Source organism: Syngnathus typhle, linkage group LG17 (genome assembly GCF_033458585.1).
Source record: "Syngnathus typhle isolate RoL2023-S1 ecotype Sweden linkage group LG17, RoL_Styp_1.0, whole genome shotgun sequence".
Classification (NCBI taxonomy): Eukaryota; Metazoa; Chordata; class Actinopteri; order Syngnathiformes; family Syngnathidae; genus Syngnathus; species Syngnathus typhle.
This window is the reverse complement of record NC_083754.1, coordinates 6,953,971-6,977,618: the sequence shown is the minus strand read 5'-3', so window position 1 is coordinate 6,977,618 and position 23,648 is coordinate 6,953,971. Positions and strand designations below refer to the sequence as shown.

General features: G+C 43.9%; 3 protein-coding genes across 5 annotated transcripts; 1 reads left to right on the top strand and 2 right to left on the bottom strand.

Annotated features, from left to right (window-relative positions):
• mafk (v-maf avian musculoaponeurotic fibrosarcoma oncogene homolog K) lies at positions 1 to 7,047 on the top strand. Of its 2 annotated transcripts, none has more exons than XM_061303462.1 (3): positions 1 to 419; positions 5,734 to 5,812; positions 5,875 to 7,047. In XM_061303462.1, exons 2-3 carry the CDS (start codon positions 5,768 to 5,770, stop codon positions 6,313 to 6,315), a joined length of 486 nt encoding a protein of 161 aa, XP_061159446.1. In that variant the 5' UTR covers positions 1 to 419; positions 5,734 to 5,767; the 3' UTR covers positions 6,316 to 7,047. The 2 variants fall into 2 exon arrangements, with proteins under 2 accessions (XP_061159446.1, XP_061159447.1); XM_061303463.1 differs by lacking the exon at positions 1 to 419 and adding an exon at positions 442 to 1,386.
• Positions 7,048 to 9,606: 2,559 nt separating this feature from the next.
• tmem184a (transmembrane protein 184a) lies at positions 9,607 to 15,601 on the bottom strand. 2 transcript variants are annotated; one of them, XM_061303395.1, is made up of 10 exons: positions 15,143 to 15,601; positions 14,528 to 14,749; positions 13,466 to 13,631; positions 12,770 to 12,860; positions 12,590 to 12,665; positions 11,604 to 11,695; positions 11,106 to 11,275; positions 10,840 to 11,037; positions 10,512 to 10,758; positions 9,607 to 10,405 (listed from the first exon to the last, which is right to left on the bottom strand). In XM_061303395.1, exons 2-9 carry the CDS (start codon positions 14,747 to 14,749, stop codon positions 10,526 to 10,528), a joined length of 1,248 nt encoding a protein of 415 aa, XP_061159379.1. In that variant the 5' UTR covers positions 15,143 to 15,601; the 3' UTR covers positions 9,607 to 10,405; positions 10,512 to 10,525. The 2 variants fall into 2 exon arrangements, with proteins under 2 accessions (XP_061159379.1, XP_061159377.1); XM_061303393.1 differs by having other exon boundaries at positions 9,607 to 10,758.
• Positions 15,602 to 16,051: 450 nt separating this feature from the next.
• Positions 16,052 to 17,297, bottom strand: psmg3 (proteasome (prosome, macropain) assembly chaperone 3). Its single transcript, XM_061303396.1, has 3 exons — positions 17,139 to 17,297; positions 16,487 to 16,715; positions 16,052 to 16,415 (listed from the first exon to the last, which is right to left on the bottom strand). Exons 2-3 carry the CDS (start codon positions 16,703 to 16,705, stop codon positions 16,266 to 16,268), a joined length of 369 nt encoding a protein of 122 aa, XP_061159380.1. The 5' UTR covers positions 16,706 to 16,715; positions 17,139 to 17,297; the 3' UTR covers positions 16,052 to 16,265.
• Between the last annotated feature and the right edge of the window lie 6,351 nt (positions 17,298 to 23,648).

The following is a 23,648-nucleotide window of genomic DNA, read 5'->3' as shown; positions in this document are numbered from 1 at the left end:
TACGCGCTTTCTTCCACCAGATTAGGACTTTTTTTTTCCCCCTCCGCAAGAAAAACAGACTCTTCTATTTCTGGCTTCCCCCTCCCGGCGCTGACGTCAGCACTAAGTTATTTTCATGAATGGAGGGGGCGGTCATGAGGACGCGATGACGTCAGTGCTTGCGGAAGCGGGAGCGTGGAATGTTCGTAACATTGTTGTTGTTTTGGGGTGAATCGAGTTAGCAGGACGCTCCGCTCCGCTCGCAGGCTGGCTGGCTTGCCGTCTGCCGCACTCAGCAAAGCGGATTCGACGGCCTGGTTTCCCCGTGTGGGGGTTAGGTTCCCACCAAACCGGACATAATTTTCTTTTTTTTTTCTTTTTAATATATTATTATTTTTCCGTGCATTCCAGTCCACGGGGTTCCTCGCGCGTCCACAGAGGTGAGGTTGTTTATTTATGTAATTAGAAGTGAGTTTGGATATTCCGCAAAAATTCCGAAATAATAATATTAATAATTAAAAAAAAGACTTTAAGTCAACACGTTGGCCAAAAAAAAAAGCTTACTCGGGAGTTTGCGGTTAAGTTGAAATAAACAGAATTAACGACCTCGTGAAAGTTCACAACTACGCGTTCCATTAATAACTTTAAAAGTAGTTTAGTTCGGTCAAATTAGAGCCTAATTTAAGCAATCTATATTTGAAATGATGATTAATAATAATAACACAGGCTTTTTTTCTACAAAAAAATCTGTCAAATATTTTCACCGCACTTTTTGTTGTCATTCCAAGTTTACCGTAAATAGCCCAAATTTAGCCTGCCATTGACATTGCAATAGTATAACACGTGGTATGCATTTTCAAACATGTACATGTAGGACAAAGGGCACCAGACCACCGGGGCAGGCAAGGCTAGTGGGGGAGCACATATCTCCATCTACAAGTCTTAATAATGTTGTTCATAAAATAGATAACAAGTGCATGATTTTACAGCTCCACATTTTTTCCAAATGATCTCAGATGAACGTGCGTTTGAGTCACATCTTGCACTTTAAATGTCACCAACTTGCACTTTCAATTTTGTTCCGGGTGGGTGCACAGAATGTGGGAGTGGGCGCTCTTGTCTGTCATGAGGTGAACATGTGGTTGCATTGAACCCCCCCGCCCCTCCCCTCCCCACTCCCACTATATTTTTCTCTATTAGGTCCCAGGCTGAGTCACTTTTTTTTTTCCACTGGCGCGCTTGTGGTGTGAGCGTGATGAAGCACATGAGGGTTAGGAGATCCAGACAAGGGCTCTGTCTTTAAATTGTCACCAGTCATTTGCTACTCGGCCCGCATGAAACGCGGCAGCAGAAGGCAGCGAGCTCATGTGGCTGGCGGTGGAGTGTTGTGAAAGTGACATAGCTGCGGTGAGCAATGTGATGACTCACAGGGATGTTTGCTCTGATGTGTTTTTGCTTCGCTCGCTCTGGAGGGAGGGAGGGAGGCGGATGATTGGCCGTGCAAGCCTGCGATTTTACTCTCGGGGTAAACATAATTTACGCATACATTGGATTACACCTGCACAAGCGACAAAATGCCAGAGCTGAAAACAAGACAAAAAGAAAAAACATGGGTTTTTAATTGATTTGGCACAGGGCTGAGCAATTAATCGAATCCAGATCGACATCGCATTGGAGTAACTGCCAAAAACTTTCTAGCATCCGTCTGCTATTTATAGAGCAATTGTTTTTAGCTACGAGTGTGCAAAACACAAATAGAAACTTGGTTTGGTGCCAAATTGTCAATCAAAAGTCGGCATTATGATTTATGTTGTTGACGTGTGCAGGTGTACCTATTGAAATGACCTCACATTTTGACCTCGACCCACCCTGCCGGCATGGCTGCCTCATTGTGCTCCGAAGGCGTGGCACAGTTTATTTACTTGCTAGGATGTTATTGGGAATTCCTCACTGAGCAAACGCGATGGTTAGCTGACGTTTATTTTGCAACTTCCTGATGGCAGCATAAAAACCAGAATGCCTGAGCTTGTCGTTTTGAAGCCCGCTTTATCGCCTTCCGTTATCGACACGCGGCTTTTCCATGTCGGCTCATTTCCCCAGCCCTCGTTCTGCATTCTTGAAATTGTCTTTGGAATACAACGAGTTCCCCTCCCTTTCCGCAAAGATCTACTGTGGTCATGCCAACCATTGCTCGGGCTCCTTTTCCTTCCTTTCCTGTGAAACAACGGGATTTTCCAGGAAACGTCAGATCGGGAGGGTGCGATTCCCTCCTTGCCGTTTGCGGCTTTTACCAGTAAACAGCGTGACTCACCGCTCGGCTATGCACCGCGTTTCCTTCGCATCGGAGCCCGCCGAATGTGCTGCGCTGGGGGAAAGAGTGGAATCTGCACATGTACAGGGTCCGTTGGATGGATTTCAACAAACCGCCTGGGGAGCAAAAAAAAAAAAAAAAAAGATTATTTGCCATAGTCTGCACTCTGAACTAGCAAATAGAAAAAAAGGAAAACAAGGTGTCCAAAGCGGGCCTGTGTGTTGTTTATTTTCAAAGCGGGCCGGGCTCAGTAGTTACCTGCTGCAAACTTTGAATTTGACCAGATGCCTGGAAAAAAACAACAACACGTCATCAAGTGCTTTTCAAATAGCGCTGCCAGTAAAAAAAAAAAAGAATGAAAACATGTCAAGTATTCCAAACTGGAAATGTGACAGACTTAAAAGCCTAAGCACGAAAAGAAAGCGTTGAATCGGATAACTGGAAAAAATTGTCACCAGCAGTCATGATCCACTTTGTTATTTTTTTATGAGAACCAAGAGACAAATTGTCTCAAGAAGGCCCAAAAATACTTTGGAAAACATTTATTTCAAAGTTGCGCGTGCAGCCAAAACAACGCGCGACGCTCAGCGCTCTCCACATCAGTGCGAGCCCGCCTGTTGATTGCACGCAGCGACTCGCCGAGACTCCTTTCAACTCAAACTTTGCGGCGGCGGCGGATCGTGCCGAGCTTTGTCGTGGACGCGCCGTTACATCATTCTGTTGGATTGCAAAGAGGGGATTTCTCAACTATTGCATTTAGGGAAGGTTTAAAATGGGAAAAGAAAAAGAAGGAACACCACATAACATGCAAATGCAGAAAAAAAAAAAATCAAGCTGAAACGATTTTTCCAATCTGCAAAGAGGCGATTTGACAGGTTCCACTGGACACAGAAACGAGTTTGCATGGTGCAGACCTCCCAGCATGTGTGCACAGGCTACGTTCGATTTGTTTGGGCACGTGAACTACGCCAGACGCTTCGGAATTCCAGACATTTTGTACACTTTGCAACTGTTGTTTTACAAGTGAGAAAAAGGTTTGCCTCCCCTCCCCTCCATGTTCCCTTGTAGTAGAGTGCATGGCAGGACATATTGGGCCTATCCCGGTGAACATTTGCAAGAGAGGCTCCGGCACATGTGTGTTTACTCAGGAATGCGGTTTTTGTTCTCTAAGCGAGCCATCTGTGGCCTTTTTTTTGGAGGTATTTTCCCAGACTGCCTTTTCAGAATAGCCTCGCACGAATTGTTTTCTTGATTGCGTCTGTTGGGGTAAAAAAACAAAAAAACATCTGTCGCATGTGCACAGAGCGCCTGGGTTGTATCATGCGTGCTCTCGTGGAGGAAACGTTGGCATCTTGATGAGGAGAACCTTGGAAAAACATAAGCACATGCCTAAAGAATTTCAGGAAAACAATCCAGAGGCCCCCCTTGTACAAAGAAAGGGGGACCTCCCCTATTGCCATCATGCGACACTTTTCCATAATCTCTACAAGGAATATTCCCAGGGACCCCCCCTACTGACCTACACGAGGAATTCCATATTATATTTACTTTGGTGATGCAGCTGTTTAGAGGGGGGGAGGGGGGGTGGGGGCAGATGTTGCTAGAATCCCGAAACAGGACTTAGAGGTTAGCTTTAATCATGCGTTTCTGGGCGCTGGGACACTTTGATGTTTGTCTACATCTTGTCAACTGGGATGTCATGATTCAAGCTTGGGCCCAAATCTTCAAAATAGCCATTAAAAAAAAAACATTCGCCTCAAGCACGGGTTCTCAAAATGCGGTATGCCAAAGAAATCCCAGAATTACATGTTCAAACTGTAGATCAGGATCAGGGGTTACTAATTTGACACACACTTTTGAAATAACAAATATCAAGATGCAGCACTGTATTTCGACACATCTCTGCCAGTGTTTACATTTTCAAATGATCATTTCTACAACATTCCTAGAAAATCACAATGTCCCTAAAGGGGTAAGCTATTTTTAGAACAGGCTTGGTTGACTTATTCATGTGGTCCCTCAGGGGCCTGCCGCCACCATGTGACCCCTGTTGTAAATAGTACTCTACTGGTGTCTGTGATTTGGCCAGAGGGGGCAGTATAATGCAATCACAAAAAACTGTTGCAATATTAGCTGTTTTTCACAGAGGATAAAGAATATATGCCTGGGAGTATTGCTATATCTGGCTACATGTGTGCAAATATCTGCTGCTTCAAGGGTTGTAACACAATGATCATCGATGCTAACCCGAGCCCGTGTTAAGATTTAGCTAGCAGAAGACAATGAATACGCCTTCCACAATTCTCTTTAATGTTTGATTTGACAGTAAGTAAACAGTGTACAAATTGTACAAAAAGTAATGTTATATTGACTTATTAAAATATACTCTCATGAGAAAAGTCTTTTTTGAGGTGGTACTTAGTGTAAAAAGGTTTGAGGAGCAGTGCCGCCCCACCCAAGGCAATATTCAGAGAACTCGCCCGGGATATAATTTCTAGTTAAACTGTCGACTTGGCAGAAATCATTTTGAGCCGCGTCGTGCTAAATTTACCCCGCAGAGATAAATAAGGGCATGTGGAGGATCAGGAAAGCCCAGCGTAAGAGGATCTGAGCAGCGGGATGCTGATAGACGACATTGTCTGCCGGTAAAAATACACCCGTGACTACGAGGGAAACTATTCCGCCGTGACACAGGGAATTTTCCACAAGCCGCCCCGGTAAAGGTCAGCATGACTGCACTGAAAATGTTCTGCTGACGTGACCGTAATTTACACCTTATCATGTGGTGGTGGGCACTACGAGGGACCCCTCCTCACTCACTTGTTGGGGGGAAAAAAAGAAATCGTGTTTGTAGTCTGCGTGAGCCAGGCTGTTGCGGTTATGAATGAGCCTTGTTTACCCGCTCGCTGACCATGTGACTCACACTCCCACGCCCATTTGCAGGGGCGTTGCCATGGCAGCCACTCAGCACGATACACGGCACTTTAAGTCCTGAAATGGAGCCTTTTCTTGGAGGTAGTGGGGCGGATCGGCAGGACGTGTTAATTTTTTTTTTTTTTTTAGGCTCGAAGACAAAGAGTCCAGCTTCTTATAAGGGATGCTGGCTTGGTCTAGTGAACTACATTGTTCAGACATTCGGCTCAAATGAAGTCTTACTGTCCCCTGCTGGTAGACATGGCGAATGGCAAGATGCTCAAAGTTGCAGCAGTGGCATTAGTTTTCACTTAATGGCACTTTTGCACAATGGTGGAGGTTAGGGTTCACCAGCAGAGGGCAGCATTTGCAGCCAACCACATCCCATCTGCAGGTGTGCCATAATAGAGGCAGGAACTATTGATGGTTGAAGGTCCTGGGAGGATTAGAGTGATACAGAAACACAGGCTGAAATCTGATTGGATCGTAAGAGTTTACCGGGTGACTAATTTTCATTTCTACTGTCTCAGTGCGTCTCCTGTGAGAGTGTGGCAAGTTGTCTGCATGCAGGGAATGACGACTCCTTCCAAGACGAGCAAAGCTTTAAAGGTAAGCGCCGTCATCTCGTTATTAGCAATCGGGTTCTCACGCGGGTGTTTCCCGGTCCACAGGTCAAGAAGGAGTCGGGCGAGAATGCCCCGGCCCTCAGCGACGACGAGCTGGTGGCCATGTCCGTGCGGGAGCTGAACCAGCACCTGCGCGGGCTGACCAAGGAGGACGTGGTACGGCTGAAGCAACGGCGGAGAACGCTCAAGAACCGAGGCTACGCCGCCAGCTGCCGCATCAAGCGCGTCGCCCAGAAGGAGGAGCTGGAGCGCCAGAAGACGGAGCTACAGCACGAGGTGGACAAGCTGGCCCGCGAGAACGCCAGCATGCGGCTGGAGCTGGAGGCCCTGCGCGCCAAGTACGAGGCGCTGCAGTGCTTCGCCAGGACTGTGACCCGCAGCGGGCCCCTGTCGCCGGGCAAAGTGGCCACCACCAGCGTCATTACCATTGTCAAGTCGGCCAATCACAACAGCTCCGGACCGACGCCCTTTTCGGCGCCGTCCTAGTGTCCACCCGACTGGGGTCTCCGCTTCCCGCCCCATCCTGACCGGGCCTCGTCCCGCACCGAGTGGAATCTCACAAGTCAGACTGAAGGATAATTGACGGGATGGCGAGCTCCACGTCCTCTTATGCTGCATTCGTGACTCTCCCTTCCTCTGTCCTTTATCTTCACACCCTAAAAAGTGTCCTCAGATCTGACATCTTTGGGCTGGCTTTTTTTTTTTCCCCTCAGTCCTTCAGTTTACACTTTGGAACTACATTCCCAATCTTTTTTTGCGGGGGGTTTACATTGGTATTCCAAAAGTCACCATGAGCTTCCTTCTTTTTATTAGATTTCTGGCCTCCCTTTGCAAAACTGCCACTTGGGGAGTATGTCTGTCCACATTTGCACCAATTTGGGATGTAATCCATGATATACCTGAAATAAGGAAGCCTATTGTGACTTTTGGCACAGCCTTTATTTGCACTGTGCAAACCACCTGCCCCCCCATCCCCCCCGACACCGTCCTAACAGCACCGGCAGGGTAAAGTTCCTCTTCTTGACTGAGCAAAAGAACGACAAAAACGTCCGACATGCCTTCGGGTGGCAGCACCAGTTTATATTGTTTTGAAAGTATGTCAAAGCTCACCTAAGCATTTCCAAGCACAGCGTTGCCTCAATCAAGGGCTGAGAGATCCTTTTTCATGATATCTGCTAGGGTTAGGGGTTAGGGGTTAGGGTTAGGGTTGGGGTTGGGGTTGGGGTTGGGGTTGGGGTTGGGGTTGGGGTTGGGGTTGGGGTTAGGGTTAGGGTTAGGGTTAGGGTTAGGGTTAGGGTTAGGGGTTAGGGGTTAGGGGTTAGGGGTTAGGGTTAGGGTTAGGGTTAGGGTTAGGGTTAGAGGTTAGGGTTAGGGTTAGGGTTAGGGTTAGGGTTAGGGTTAGGGTTAGGGCAGTCCGCTCTGTTTACTAAGTTGCCACGTAGGAAATTACTGCATTTTGACTTCACGAAGCTAACAGCACTTCTCGTCTGAATGCTGAGAGACAAGCGGTGAAAATGAAGGACTTTCTTTTCTGGTTTCAATTTTTCCAGAAATGTAAGAGTTTTTTTTTTTTTTAGTGGTTCTCAAGCAAAGTGCGCTTTTGTTTTTTTTTGCCCTTTCAGCACTTATTGGCTTTGAAGCTAAATAATAAGCACTTAAAAATCATCCCAATTGCTATGACGTCATCCCCTCGTTTTTTTTTTATTTTATTTTTTTATAAATAGTCCTCTTTTTTCAATTGGTCGTATAGTCTCTCAGCATTCACGCACAATTTCTGAGGAGACTGCAATTTCTAGTTTTGCCTCTCAAATGCCACTCTCTGGAAGGTAATCCATATTGGATGACGTTAAAATCACTTAATGACAGGTTTTTAAGAATGAAATATTTCCTGTAACATAAACGCTTTGGACCTCAGGCTGCGGTCACATGACTCCGTCCAGAAAGTAAAACGCGTCATTCCTACTGCTGGGTCAGCTGAGTGTTGCTGATGGTGGCTCCGTCCGTCACAGTCGCTATTCTATTTTCTGTCCATTCTTTTTTTATTCAAACACACTTTTATAGGAAAACCCCTGACGCTCACCTCGTAAGCAGGTAGAAATGAAAGAAACCATTTGTTGCCATGGCAACCAAATGCCATAAATGCCCATGCTCTTAAGGCCTTCTCAACCGGAGGATACGTAAAAAATTTGCTCATGACAGGATCTTCTCTCGACTAAGAGAACATGACTATTGACCACCCCCTAAAAAAAAACCTACCCAGTGGGGGTCTTTGCTGCTGTACAACCTGCTGTGACCTTACAGCTGTGTCCTTACTCTCATTTTGTATTTTGTACATTTTACATCATCTTCCTGACACATAAGTTTTATATGCATAAGTACATATTACATCCTTTTTCTATATTTATGTTACTATCCTGGGAGTGGTATGAGTTGCGTAACCGTTCTGTTGAAGTCCACTTAGCATAAGTAATTGATGCTGAAAATGTGTCCATACAGCGATGAAAAAAATATTTTGGTCATGAATTGACGAGTATTTATAGGCCACTGATAGTTGCTCTAAGCACAATTTGTTGTTGTTGTGTCTCCGTGACTGAGGATACACAAAAGATGCAGTTTTTTTGGTTTTGTTCTACTTCACGAGAGTAAGTTGACATTCTGACAGTTCACTTTTTGGTGTAAAAAAGTGCAAAATCCAGACACCCGATGTTGATCGGAACACGTTTGACTCCCATGCGTTAAGTAAGCATGCATCTACAGCACAGCACACGTCGTATGTTCTTGTTGCCGCTTTATTTTTTCTGATTTCACTTTTAACCACGGTGGTAATGCTTTTATAAGAGCCGTTATCCTACCTGACAGAATTCCCAGAGCTGCTAAAAATCCTGTCCCTCCACAATGAAGCTTGACGCAGACAGAAAGTTTAAACCAACAGCGACCTCCTGTGGCAAAACGAAGCATTGTTCAATATCAGTGCTTCACATTGACACGTGCAGAAGTACAGTACACAGATACAAACCTTTTTCCAGGTGACGTGAGTGTTGCTGGTTCCCACGTTTCTGCCAACTGTATAACCAAGAAAAAAAAAATTGCCACTTCACACAAAGCAGTTAAGAGCAATTTGCATGAAATAAAGATGACGTTACCTTTTTTCCCAGTTTGCTTCTTCCCCAGATTTTTCACATACATTCGTATGAGTCACGATGATGACATAGTCTAGAAATGTGCTTACGTAAATAGCTTCGGTTATTTTAGTCGTCCAAACAAGCTCGACCAGTCGAACAAGCTACACAAGATAAAAAAAACATTTCCTAAAGGAAATGTTTGATGTGGTTGCAAGGTATTGCAAGTTTGCTGTCATTATTATACTCTTTCATATTTATTTCATTCATGTTTGATTCTCATTCATAAGATGCCTAAATTATTTTCGTCATCTTTCACTTTATGTTTCCTCCTGGTTCAATGAGCTCGCCTGTTGTAGAAATCCAATCTTTTTGTCTCTGCTGCGTTATTTCAACCATGCTAAATTATTCCACGACGTGTCTGCTGTGCCTTGTTTTCGTACCAGCAAATAAAGATTTCTCCTTGTTTAAAAAAAGAAACTGTCACAAATCGACTCACTTTAATCTGACACACAAAAAGATGACTTTATTTTGAATACTTGCAAATTTCACTTTGGACCCCCACATGCAAGTTCATTTTGCTCTTGTCTCAAGAAGAGCAATGATTGGCACTAATGGATGTTAAAATGATGTCAAATGTGCAAAAATGGAAAATTGATGGTTTTTTTTTAGATTTATTGATTTTAAAATCAGTCTGTACATAAACAACGTACATTCAACATGCTTACAGATGCAGCTCAATAAATTAAAATTGTGTCATTTCAAGAAAAGAAACTAATAGAAATTCAAAGGGGAAAATAGTTTTAAAAAATCTAATCCTGACCGAGTGTCTGTGTTAACAATTATTTTGACTGTTTCTTATGTGATATACAATTGTGTTTAAAGTTTTTTTTTTTTTAATTTTTTTTTTTTTAGGGTTTTAGCTGTAAGCTAAAGCCATCTTAAAAATAAAAAAACATTTCGGATGGTGATTAGCGATCAATGCTTAATGCTTTCACCATTTTTTTCAAATAAACCACTGAAATAATCCACAATCTCGTCATTTTTTTTAGATGCGCCTGTATAGTAGAATTATAATCGAAACTGAAAATATCTTAATAGAGAATGTATGGAATTATAAATAGTCACCCTGATAGTAAAAGGCTTTGCCAAATATATTCACAAGAGTGCAGATGCTACAAAACCTGCTTTCTTGTTGCACACTTTCATAAGACTCCCATTTTGGAGGAGCTCCACGCATGCAACACATACAAAAGACTCTGCAGTGATCTATTTTGCAGTTTGAAGTACCTGCTCCAAAACCAAACCGGGAACTTGCATTTTTCTTGACTCAAACAAGTGGCAACTGCAATCCACTAGGTGGCGGTGTCGACCATTGTCACAGTCCTTCTCCAGTCACATCCGATATCACAATGGTGTGTTTGTTATAAGGCCAAGAAAGGCAAAACATCTGGCTGCTGTGCTATTCGTTAAAGTTCAGTAGAAGAAAAGCAGTCATTGCTCAACATTGTGTCGAGGAAAACTAATCCGGTTGAGGTAAAACAGCGACGAGGACGCACCCACCTGGCTGCTGTGGCTTACAAGTCGTCGTCAGACATAATCAGCATGACTTTGTCCGACTTGCGTGAGCCCTTGCCGGCGGTGGCGGCGACTTTGGTGTTGGGGCCCGGCGGAACCACCTCCTGCGTGGACTGCTGCGTGTACTGCTGGTAGGCCGGCGAGAAGTTGTGAATGGCGTCTTGCACCATGTCGCCCGGGTTGATGGTCTCCTTCAGACCGCTGGAGATGCTCTGCATAGACTGGATGCTCTCTGCCAGAGACAATCGGGATGTTAGCGATACCAAGTGACAAGCGGCTCAAGGAACACAAGAAAGAGGGCGGCCACACTCACGTGGTACGTCGTTCTTCTTCTCCTGGTAGACGGTGCAGGTGAAGGCGTAGCGCAGGGCGATGGCGGCGAAGAACATCTCCATGCAGATGATGAAGTTCTGCCAGCCGGCCGCCACCGTGCCGGCGCCGACCTCTTCCCCGTCGATGTAGAGCGCGTTGGGAATGACGCCGCAGCGTTCCAAGATGGCGAGGACCATGCCTTGAACGGGAGCAGCTTGGTGAATTCTCGCGGTCCCCGAGCGCAAAGCTACCACGCGGACGTCTCACCTTGCCAGAAGGACAAGAAGATGACCGACTTGATGGTGAGGAACTTGAGGACGGGCTCGTACGGCCTGAGCAGGTCGCTGGTGGCGAAGAAGAAGAGGAAGAGGGCGTAGAGCGACAGGCTGACGGAGAAGTTGTAGATGATGGTGATGTACAAGTAGCCCCCGTTGACGCTGAGCACAAGACGGAAAACAACGTCAGGTCAGACGGCCGAACAACGTGAGATCGTGAGAATTTAATCCTTCCCGATAAACAACGCGGCGGATCGGCAGATACACTTTTAGACCGATGCTAAAAGGCTAACGATAAAAAGCTGACAAAGCGTCTGTCTCAAGTGGTCTTAAGTCGTTGGAGGGCCTTTAGGAATAAAACCACTGCGGGCTGAAGACGGGATGTAAAAAAAAAAAAAAAGTGCGCTTGTGAGGAGCTTTTGGGGTCACACGTCTCCGCCATTAGAACAAACTAAGCAGCTGGAAAAAAAGAGAGGGAGAGGCAGCTCACTTAAAATCCCCATCGTGGTATTTGCCATAGGCCTGTAGGATAATGGTGATGGCGGCCATGATGGGTTTGACGATGCAGAACTGAAGCGTTGCCTGGAAAACAAACACACACACACCATAGCAAGAAGGACGAAGGATTTGTTTGTACAATTCTTCCATCTCACTGCACACAAATAGGGCCGCGGTGGACGATTCATTACCGATTCATCGGGTACACGTGTATCGAGCATGAATGCCAAAAGCTGCATCGTAATAAATTCTAACCTTGAAAAAAAAAAAAAAAACTGTGCTCAGTTATCATGAAGTTATCTCTCGGAGAGCGCAAAAAAAAGACACGATAGATAACCCGCATGGCGTGGCATTCAGGAGGACACCGCGCCGGTCCAAAAGTCAAGTTTACTTCCTGCTTCAAATTAATTGAGAGCGAGCCCTTAACTCTGAATGATTCACGTCGATGCCGCAATATTTCATAAAGCCGGCCAGCCGGCAGCGCCTTGAAAAGAAAGTGCATTTGAGTCAACATTTTTATTTTGCTAAGTGTGTTGGCAACCTGCTGACATTTTCCATTAAAAAAAGACTAAATCATTTTTTAATTATTAATTCCTAGCGTGCTATGACCTGAGGCTTTTTTTCCCCCCTACAATTTGCACTCGGGATAGTTCACCGGTGGCAACTATCGACGGGCCAGATTTGTTGCGTCCTCCTGAGTATTAATTAAAAGCAAAGCTACTCCGCTTTGACTTACAGTACGAGCTCAGCTCCTTAAATTGATCAGCTCAGACTTGTGTGAGGCAAAGGGCATTTTGTTTTGGTTTGATCTCTAGTTCAATAATGATGACATACATGCAAGTCTCTGTTCTCCTTCACCTTGGAAGTCAGTGGAAAAATTGCATCACCTGACCACTACAGAAATGCGCATTTGCTTCATTTTAAGGGAACATCTTGAAAAATGTGAGAAAGCAAAGTAAAAGCAGCCTGAAGGCTTACCTGTTTGCAAAATCTTAAAAATCCGATGGAGTAGCTCATCCCACCCAAGCAGCAGGTGCCATAAAGGCAGCTCGACCTGCGTGGGGAAAAGGAAAGCATTCAAGTTCATGGCAAAGCTCCGTGCAGACAAAAAAAAAAAAAGCCACAATGAGTGGGAGGTCATCAAGGAAGACAACTTACTGTATCGGCTTCCCTCGAATCTCGGACATGATTGCGCTCTCCCCTCCAAGGTATTCAAAGGACAGACTCAGGAAATTATAAATTACAAATGCTGGAACAAAAAAAAACAGAAGTACGTTTAACACATTGTACGAGACAATCAATTGCAATAACCTTCAAATTCATTTAAAGGAAGCCCGGGCCAACTTGCGCGCGATAAAGAATAATTAGCGGGGACATTGTGGAACAATAAATGTTTCACAATAAGAGACTTGCAATGGGGTTGTGTGTCTTGGAAATCCCTCCCTAATCCTTTGTTGCTATTTAAAGGCGGGGATTAAATAAAGCTAATGCAGATGGAGGGGGGGGGGGGGGGGCACGCTTCCTGTGATTGACTCATGGTCGCCGATGGGATTGGTGTCTTCCTGCCGCCATCAGTCAGCCCCAAAATGGCCGTTCCAATTTGAAACTAATCTTTCTGAGTAGTGCCTTCAAATGTATGATAGGTGGAGTGTCAATATTTTGGCTGTTGCGTATTTAAAATTAATTGGATGAGTTGTATTGTTTCCAATACAAAGGTGAGCGGGTATCAGCTTCCCACTAAACCAGAACCTCAACCGGTGTGGAAAAACTTGTTTGGTCGGTTGCTTTTTTTCACTGGCAAACGGTGGAAATGTCAACGACGAGACGGTTGGGGGGGGGGGGGGGGGCACGCACCTTCGTAGCAATCCCGAACCGAGTCAAAGTACACGTAGTACTGGTTGTTGTTGATGAAGAGCAGGCTGAGCCAGGAGTCGAAGGCGTAGATGGGCACGATGAGGAGGATGCGGATAATGTAGCGCTGCTCATTTGGCACTGTGTAGGAGCGCAGGTGTGTGTAGATCTGCCAGGGGGACATGAAGCAAAACAGCAGCATTTGAGAACCAGAAAATAAATAAACAACAGTGAGAGTTGAAGTTGTTTTTGTCATTTTTCTTAAAATGGTCCTGTAGCTTTCACTCATTTCCCCCCCCCCCTTGGCTTTGGCTGTCATAAAAATGAGATTAAGACGCCACCTGTTGCTCTAGCATGACCCTGATGAGCACAGATGGAGATTATTTTGACTCCGGCAATGCGGAATCTTTTCAGAAGATTATGCAAACGTGGACGTAGCTTGTGCCAAGGTTTGCTGCCAGACCATAAAAGGCAACACCTGGCAGAACAGAAACCTGTGATTCTTTACAAGCGTGTGAGCATTATTTGCTCTTTCAAACCGCCATGTCGTTGTGCAGGAAAACCATAAAAGAGCGATGGCACGAAGCTGAAGAGAAAGCGTGGCCTCAAAGAGTGAGCTAGGAAAAAGTGAAGCGTGAGGTAATAAACCTTTATGGATGCAACAATTGCTTTTGGTCCCTGAGCGAGGGAGGTGCGAGCGGCGTGTCATTTCCCAGCCATCTCTGATTACACATATTGTGAGGCACATTGAATAATGTTCAGTGCACATTAAAGCAGGCAGTTCTTGAAAACATATTCAAGGGGAGGGGGCGTCCCAAGTTTATGACAGTTTCATTCCTATAGCGGCAACACAACACAAATTTGCTCGGCAGGCGCAGCGCATTGGGGTTAATTATCAACATAGAAGGGGGCCGCAATTTTTTATGATTGCACACTAGTGGCAAATGGTGATATTTCAACTTAAAACTGGAAGCCATTGCGAAATATTCTTCCTACAGCATCACAATAGTTTTTTAATACTTGTATGCCGTGTTATTTTGTTACTTAAAATCAAATGATGCATACCTGGTGGCACGTGATGAGCAGGGCAGACCACACAAAGATGCCGGAGAGTGCTCGGGCGGTCATGGTGTTGAGAAAAAGCTGATCTTCCAGGATGGTGCCATTAGCCATGCGAATGATGGTCATGTTGGATACGTCCGTCCTGTCCGGGAGGATGGGGGCGCTCAGGTGGACGATGGATGTGTTCTCCAGTGACGCGTCCATGTCGGCCACAGAGACGCTCATCTGAGAAGCACGCATGAAACTGACCATGGATATATATTTTTTCAAAAGTAACAGAGTTTGCGATTTCAAGACAAGGGATGGGTGGAGAATTAACACATAATCTAAAAAATAAAATTTAAAAAATCAGCAGTTTGTTGAGCTAAAGCTAAGACCGAGTTACTACTTGCGTGGTTTGCCAAATAATTAGGTACAACTTCAAAATGTAAACAAAAAGGCTGGATAAAAAAGAAATTGTACCTGCGAAATACCATTTTGAGGTAAATGTATATTGACTGACCGTAACCATGCTCGAGAAACTGCACTTTATATATATATATATATATATATATTTATATATAGCTTTAAAATTGAATGTAATAAGGTTGTACAGGTGTACCTAATGTTGTGTCTCACCTTATTAACCCGGTGGCGGCGGAGGCGACTTTATCCGGTCCACAAAAAGACGAAGGAGCGTCTCGGGGCGAGTGTCAGCGGATCAAAATCAGAATTTAATCGCCTTTCAGGGTCGGCGGCCGCGCGCGTGAGGCGTCATTTATTGGCGGACCGCGACGGCAAGGTCCAACCGTCTCAACTTCCTTGTTCGTCTCAGGTAGGCCGCAAGCTGTCAAGGCGAGGTCGAAGTCCGTTGGAAACACACCGGCCAAAAAAAAATTAAAGAAAAAAATAAAAACACCCTAAACTCCCTACACAACAATAAACTTTCAAGCTTCTGTTTCTACCCCGTTCTGCTGAATAAAATGAAACTAAAAGTGTGTAAATTTGAAAGTATCGAAACAAAACTGAGATTCAGGCGTCGGATGGGATAAACAGGTTGGCGAAACAGGTGAAGCAGTCACGTGACTACAGCTCTCATTGTGTCGTCACCGTGATGCCTTCACGAACCGATAAGACACCTCGGACAAAACAGATTTAGTAATTTTGCTAATCAGACTTGCAAATCTGAAAGAACGCTGACTACATACACACTGTTCATTTTCCAATTTCCATGCATAAGAGTATAAAAATTATTAGTGAGACGTGTTAATGTATTAATGGTCTGTCTGGCAATTATATATGGTGTATTCATAATATATTCCAAATATATGTGGTGCATATGATCATTCTCATGCCTTTAAACTCTTTCACTGTTTCAAGATTTCCCTGCCCCTTTAGAAAGCAACAGTTTCAAGAGGAGGTAAGGCATCAAATTCCAGGATCCATTTTGGATATACAGTTTGCAAGGGTTAATCATTAGCAAAAGGAATCTCTATTTACATTGATCGTCTCTTGGGAGATATGATGTAAATCAATAATGGACAAATCGAATCTCTAACCTGTTTTATTGAAAACGTTTTGTTATGTTTTCAGATATTTACATTGCAATAAAATGTGATCACATGGCGAATGACAAAACAAATGAGCGTTATATTTGCAAACTGGTAAAGTAGAACAACAGCTCTAACAAATTACTATAAAAAAACATCCAACTCAATTAAAAAAAAAGAAAAAAGGGAGATGATGGAGTCTTGCAGTCTTCCTACCAAACTTGACAACTTTTGATGAGTTCTTTTATTTGCGTAATTGCATCGACTGAGGGGTCCTTGAGTGCCAGTCCCAGTAGGACAGGCCTGCCGGCTTGTTGTGACACAAACGTTCCCAGGTTTTTACCACACACGTGTGTCAGGGGCTGGAAAAAAAAGGAAAAATATTTCAACAGAAGAGTTGCACACTTTTAGTCAACAAAATAATCTAGCATACCTCATCTTTTCCCAGCAGCACTTTGGTGGAGAATATCGGAGTGTTGAAGTCATCGCATTTGGACTCGGGCGTGACAGACACCAAGGTTCCGATTTTGCCATACTGCGTTATGACGATAAATATGTAATTACTGAATTGTGTGCACACAACTTGCGTGGCAATGCCGTTGATTTCTTTCTGCGTCTGTCTCGATGAGATGATGGGCTCAGCCGCAGACATTATGTCGAACCTGGGGAAGAAAATAGCACAGTGCAGGAATATTCTTACAATACAAAGTAGAGCAGTTAGCTAGAATATATATTGTACACGTCAAACATAATATTAGCGTTGTAGATCAGGTAAAACCTATTTCTATTGATTCTACCATTCAAATAAAAGTGAAGCTAGACATTAATAGTGTGCAGCTTTTTTCCCTAATGCGCACCAAACATTATTACTTCACCACAGATCTGGCTGGGAAAACTATCGAAGTACCAAGACTACTTTCAAATTAATTCATCCTGACATTCACTCTTTGTCTGGCGGCAGCAACTTGTGTTTACCATTTTCTGTCCCGATGCTAACATTAGCCACCGAATGCTATGTGACTCAGGTTTAAAAAAGAAATAGGGTACAAATGACGAGAAGCTTTTAGCACTCAAAGCTTCCTTACCTTTCTTTAACCACCGGGACGGTTCACTTTCAGCAATACGCTTTCAATCGCATAACAGTCAGCCAAACACGCGTTGTGTTTTGCTTTCAGTTTCAACACGCGCTTCAAATCGGTGTCTGCGTCATGACGTCATGACGTCGATCTTCCGGGTTGCTTTTGCCTGCTTATAAATGAAGATGAACTGAAGATGAAAGCCATATTAACAACAAAAAGACGAATAGAACGAATAAAACTTAATAGTGCAGTGAATAAATAAATCAACAAATTTTATCCTATATTAATAAATAATATGTATGGTTTTGTTTATTGTTGTTCAAGACCCAGCTTTTTAATTTGATGGAATTTTAGATTATTTTAGTTGTCAAATGTTTTTTTTTTTCCAACCTAATTTTTAGGCTTTAAAATTCTCGTTTAGTGGCACAGATTCTTGAAGCCTCCACATCCTCTCAGCAGGGGCAAAAGAGGGGAGGAGAATTTCTAATCTGCACGACTCCTCTCATCTGGTGGTTTTCTTTTGTAATGGGCCCCACTAATAACCGCTTTAAACCAACGTGACATTTGAACAGAACGAGGCCACAGATAAGCAGACGCAGCTTCAAGCGAGACGAGCGCCCGAGGAAATTTCTCAGTCATCAAAAGTGCTTACGAGCCTTTTTTTTTTTTACATTCCAGGTGGATGTGAGGCCTCGTTGAAGTCTGTAAGTGCTGCATCAGGCTGATCCGGAAGGCAAGCGTCCCTGTGACACATTTGCAATGTCAAACGGAGCGCCGGACTCAGCAGAATTGCAATGCATTGAGACCCCGGCGGCGTCTTTGAAATCACAAGGACAAAACTGATCATGTTGTCATCTTGACACCGAAAAAACGGCTCTCTGAATATCAATAAACAACGTGTCAGCATGGAAACTTCCAAAGAGAATGTGTTCGTAGGTGATATTCCGGTATTTTTCAAAGAAAAGTTGCACTTTGGCGGCCAATCGATCAATTCAAAAGGGTCACAAAGAGAGCTCACTTACATTGTCTGTCAGATCCCTTGTGTCAAAATGTCACCTCTAGTGTTAATAGCTTTTTGGGAGAGAGTTCTACCGATCACCTGGCTGGTGGGATTCTCACGCCTGCTCTCAACAGTTCATGGAGATGGACCCTTGGTGAGAAGAGACACTTTACACAACACGGCAACACAAGCTAGTATTACCCTGGTGGCCACTAGAGTGCTGTGCTGTATTGCAGATGGACCATTTGCTGTGACATTTCAAAGTTGCACTCCAGCCGCATGGGATTTGGCCACACAGGCCACTTTCCATCCAGTGGTTTTGAAAATACAAGACAAGGATGAACCGAACCGGAGGCGCCAACATGTCCAGTGCATTTGTATGAAAGCCTTGACAACTTTTTTTTCTTTTACTTGATCCATCAGTGATCTAGTCTTGTTTGTTGAGATTTAGTGGATTCAGAGGGTCTTAGCTAACGGTTTAGCCTTATTTCAAAAAGTGAATATCATTTGTAACAGCCAGTTATTACACAGACAAGTTATGACAGCAATAAAGATAATGATGGATTGTTAAACATGAGTGCAAGAAGGAAGTTTCACGCTTCACATTTCGGTCACAAGCCAGCAGTCATCATTTTGTGAGCAAGGTGTCGCGCCACTGATAAGCCCCTTTTTAAACTCCTCCATATTCAGGTCAGCGGCAAATGTACTCTATACTTTGCTCTAACTTGAAATTAAATCGACATTTGAGTGAATAAGAACGGGAGAATAGATGTTCATCTGGTGGGTCGTCACGTCAAGCGCCTCGCGTATTGCACCGTAAGCAGACGTTTTTATTTCGCCTTCGTGTTTTTGCGGCCGTTAATCTTCAGCCAAATTCTAATCTGTTTCACTTTTTTTTTTTTTTTTTGCACAATTGTAGCACACTTTAAACACTCATTTTATTGTCTGCTGAAATCATATATATGTATGTGTGCGTCACACACGCATATATGATTTCAGCAGACAATAAAATGTGTGTTTAAAGTGTACTATAATTGTGTAAAAAAAGGCACAACCTTAATTTCCATACCATGTCACATTCAATACGTCCATTCGTGTTTGTTATGCAGGCTGAGAAGTCAACTGTGAGAATTGAAGCGCCCGTACAAGATTGAGTGAATGTCACGGATGTCAGTCGAAATGAACGAGTGTCGCTGTTTAAATTGTGCCGCAGACTTGCTTGATGAGTTCATTAGCCGTAATCAGACAGAGATGCTTTCCGGGCACGTGCGGCAACTACAGTGCCGTCTGCCCTTTCACTGTTGTTTGACTTTTTTTTTTTTTTGAAAGCAAATGCTCCACCTGATTAATTCCAATAACTTTGTTCATTTGCAACACTGATTATTGGCTTGCGCCGTGATGCAGCACCTCATTACGTCGCGAGCGCCTTGGAAGCCATTCGCTGCCATCTCATTGAGAAATGAAATATGATCGACAATTAATGTTGATATTCCACAGCCGTCGACATGCAACTATAATTGCTAATTACATTATTAAACACTGCGTATATCGAAACGGATCTTCAGCTAATCTAGCCAAAATGTTTGTTTTTCTATTGGGGGGGGGTTAAGTGATTACATCCATTATAATTTCACAGATTTCCTTGATGCCGCGGGAAGTCGACTCAAATGGCATCCATTAGTTCCCCAAAATGACTCCAAGCGATCTCATGGAAAATTCACTCCTCTCTTTAAAATTGCATTCAGACCAGAAGTACACTTAAGGAGTCTCGGTCCTTGGGGGTTATATTGGCGTGCATGTGATTGCATACCTTTCATTAAGCGCTTTCAAAAATGGAAGAAAGTTTCTTGAGCGAGGGTATGCATAATTGCTGTTGATTTTTCAAGATTGTCATGACACAAATGGTTGCAACTAGATGAGAAATAAATGAGTTTTTGGTCACTCCCGCCAAGAATCCTTCCTTTGAGGGAGAGACAGCAACCTGCCCCCCCACCCCCCAACCCACCCCCACATCTCCCCCATCCGCTGTTCATTCTGCTTATACTTGCTGTCCAAATCCCAACAATGACACTGCCAATGTCACCAATCTTGATAAATGGCTCGCTCGCCCGTGTCTCCCGTGAGCCAATCAGCGCTGTTGTTCTTTAAATATCATTACAATTCTGTCAAGGCTGTCTCGCAGAATGTGCTCCATCACCACCTTGACCTCCATGTATGGAGGGGGCGGGGGCAAACACACACACAAACAAACTCACACACAAACACATGGGAGTTGCCATCTAAAAAATACGGACATTTACCGGACACACCATTAGGTACAGTAATGGAGGGAAGAGTTTCAACACAAGCAAGGGGGGGGGGGGGGGGGGTGGATGATGTAATGTTGTCGTCCAATTGCTTCCAACCCTTTTCAAACTTTACATTCTCAAATTTTGCAGTCATGCAAACAAGCGATGTTCTAATCTTTACATTGGTTTCATTTACAAGCTTGCACTTTAGCATCGCTGCTACGTGCCGCATCATCAACATTTTTACCTGACCTTACTTCTTTCAGCTTGTATCTATTTGCACTCATGGCCAATCGTCTTATGACACCCGAATGCGAGGTTATCGTCAAGCGCATCTTTCAATAATCGCATCAGTCCAGTCCAATCACACAGCTCGCTCATCGATTTGTTCACCGCCTGTCAAATCTACGGCGGCGACGCTGTCTGAGTCGTGTGAACTTGGCTGCAAGCTAAACGACTCAGTCAATAGGTGAGCCATCTCTAAATCCTTAACAAGAAAGAAAAGCGCTCTCAAATGTGGGTCGCAGATTCTCCGCATTCTCGACACAGGCGAGGATATGTCACCGTGTTGAATTCACTTAACATGGCCCAAACAAACAAACCGACAAAAGCAGCTGATCCGGCCAGGCAATGTAATCCATAAAACGGCACGGTGTTACTTGTAAGAGGTGTCAAGGCGAGGCGGTGGGAAAAGGGAAACGTTTCATGTCGGATCAAGGCGAACATGGCGTGCGTGTTTTGGGCGAGCTGGCCCGTGCATTAGCGTTAAGAGGCGAGTCGCACGTGAATACTTCATGCGGGCCGAGGGATGCTCTTAATGCAACCGACAAGGAGCTCAAAACAATCCATGAATAAAACACCGGGCTGGGACTCTTTGAGAACGGCTGCTTTTAATTTTGCCCTGCACAGATTATAGCGTTTTTGTTCAGACGGGGAGGCCCGCCGCAAAGTTGTGTAGCCATGTGGGGCGAAAATCTCTTGGATAGGAATTTTCCATTTAAAAAAACAATAGTAGTGCGAGTATTTACTCTTTGAGTAATCACCGATAATGAGCAGAGATTAAAAATATGACCAAAGGCTACAGTATAGCGCCAACTACTGCCAAGGAGGATTTAGTGAGTGACATGGTCTCTGGGTAAAAGTCACGTGGATTTTTAAAACAATTTTACAGGGCCAATAGGAATTTTGGGGTAAAATAAAATTATAATTAATCGGCCAATTAATTTTAAGAAATACATAATAACTTTGATCCCTTCATGCTTATAATAGAGACATAAACTACCAACAATGACTGTTTTACTATTTTACCATTTCTTTAACTTCAGTAATGAGAGAAACATCTGAATGTTTGTTTGTTTGAATGTCTTTTGTTAATCTGTGTGTAAAAATCGTCGTCAAATTTTGCCGATTTCAAAAGAGCTAAAAATGGCCGACTGAAGTTATGTGCCTAAAGATTACCATTTAAAATGTTATGAAAGGTTGTGACTACTGTTCAAGCAAATAAACTTATTTTACCACAGACATCATTGTCACCAATAGTAGGATAATATCACATTTGACTGCAATTTAGTTTGATAGATAGACGGGACAATTTGGGTATTGTTATGCATGAGACATAATAGGCCCAATATTTTACTCTGACATGACTATGTATTTGTAGGCGGATCGGCGGAAAGTCATCCATCAGTCTGGCTGCGCGTGTGTGTGTGTGATGGCTGGCGGGCTGGCTGGCTGGCTGGCATTTTGGCTCGAGTGGCAGGTCTGTGATCCGGCCCGGGCGTTATTTCCAACAACGGTGAGCGACGGCAGAGACATCGCACACACCTGGGAAAAGGTCAGCGAGGAAAAATGGCGAGCCGCGTAAAATTACCTCTCCGCCACCTCATCACCGCGCCGCTCTGTTACCGCAATACGTTCTGCGGCCGGACGTGTGCGTGCGTCATATCGGTTCTGACAGCAGAGCGCCACAATTCTTGCTTGTCATCGATCCGGTGCCTTCCACTTGTCAACTTCAGACGGCAGTTGGGATCTTTCCGCCGTCATTTATAAATACAAGTGTGGGAGTGGAGCATATTGAGTTGTAACCCCACAAAAAGCATTCAAGCAAAGGTTAAAGGTGACATTTGACTTTTTAAAATGCTACCTTACAAAGAGTGCGGTCTTGGTTCAATGGACGTTGTGAAACGCTGCTCGAGAGCGCTTGCCCACTTCCTATCAAGTGTGAAATTAAACAACCAAGCTTTAACTAAAAAAAAAAAAAATCTGAAAATATGTCAGTGAGCGAGTCGGTCTTCATTTTAATGAATTTTAATGCTTGGCTAATTAGCATAATGTATGCCCCCACGCTGAGTTTCTCTGTCCATTACAGGTTAAGCTAAGTAGGCAGTGATGCTAATTACACGGGATTACTTTTTGTCCAACAAAAAAACTGAGAGGAAGTTCAATCACAGGTGTCGAGGTATTAAAGGTGAGAAGAGTCTCGTCGCTAATGCGTTGACGTGGGGCGACCCCCGTGGCCCCACCGGGTCACTATTTCGCTTTACAGAACGACCACGTAGCGAACGTGCCGCTGTTGCTTGTGTGCTCGCCCAAGCGGAAAATTCCGTTTGAATCGGTCGGGCCCGTCTTATCTGACTCGGTGTATGTTTTCTTCTCCTGTTTTAATTTGCTTTTCACTGAAAGGCTTTTTTTAGTTATTAGATTATTCAAATGAAGCTCACCATGTATAGGAAATAAATCTAAAAGCAAAATGACTTTGGTTCAAACAAGAAAGAATGAGAATAGCTTCCCAATAACACATTGTGTCTTTATAGAAGCGCCATTGGTTCAAGTTCAGACTGCAATTGGATACTCGGAGCAAAATGTTTCAAAAAAATAACCGGCAACAGATCATATCTGCTGATATTTTGATCTTCGAATTGTTTTTTGTTAAAACAAAGTTTTGTTAGCTAACTTTTCAGGAGGACCTTTAGGTAGAGATTATCTTCTGGACCACTAAAATATAAATCAAGATTTGATTTTTTTGGGCACACTTACTAGAGCCCTCCAAAATCTGGTGGATTTAACAGCAGCGTGGCCAATTTTCTTTCAAAAGGCAAACGTCAAAAGAGTTTTATAGAGTAGACTTCGATAGGAGCTTTACCCTGGCCTCTCCTAAACAACATGTTTTACAGCAGGGAGAAAAAAAAAAAGAGAAAGAGACGACTCAAAAGGTTGCTTGGGGCAACA

What these genes read in the sequence shown, in the direction of transcription:
- psmg3 (XM_061303396.1), bottom strand. Translation starts at nt 16,705, where the DNA reads ATGTCTGCGGCTGAGCCCATCATCTCATCGAGACAGACGCAGAAAGAA. An exon ending in TGCTGCTGGGAAAAGATGAG is followed by an intron (nt 16,416 to 16,486) that starts GTATGCTAGATT and finishes TTTTTTTTCCAG; the next exon opens with CCCCTGACACACGTGTGTGG.
- tmem184a (XM_061303393.1), bottom strand. Translation starts at nt 14,749, where the DNA reads ATGAGCGTCTCTGTGGCCGACATGGACGCGTCACTGGAGAACACATCC. An exon ending in CTTCTTGTCCTTCTGGCAAG is followed by an intron (nt 11,038 to 11,105) that starts GTGAGACGTCCG and finishes CTCCCGTTCAAG; the next exon opens with GCATGGTCCTCGCCATCTTG. An exon ending in GAAGAAGAACGACGTACCAC is followed by an intron (nt 10,759 to 10,839) that starts GTGAGTGTGGCC and finishes TGTCTCTGGCAG; the next exon opens with AGAGCATCCAGTCTATGCAG.
- mafk (XM_061303462.1), top strand. Translation starts at nt 5,768, where the DNA reads ATGCAGGGAATGACGACTCCTTCCAAGACGAGCAAAGCTTTAAAG. An exon ending in AGACGAGCAAAGCTTTAAAG is followed by an intron (nt 5,813 to 5,874) that starts GTAAGCGCCGTC and finishes CCCGGTCCACAG; the next exon opens with GTCAAGAAGGAGTCGGGCGA.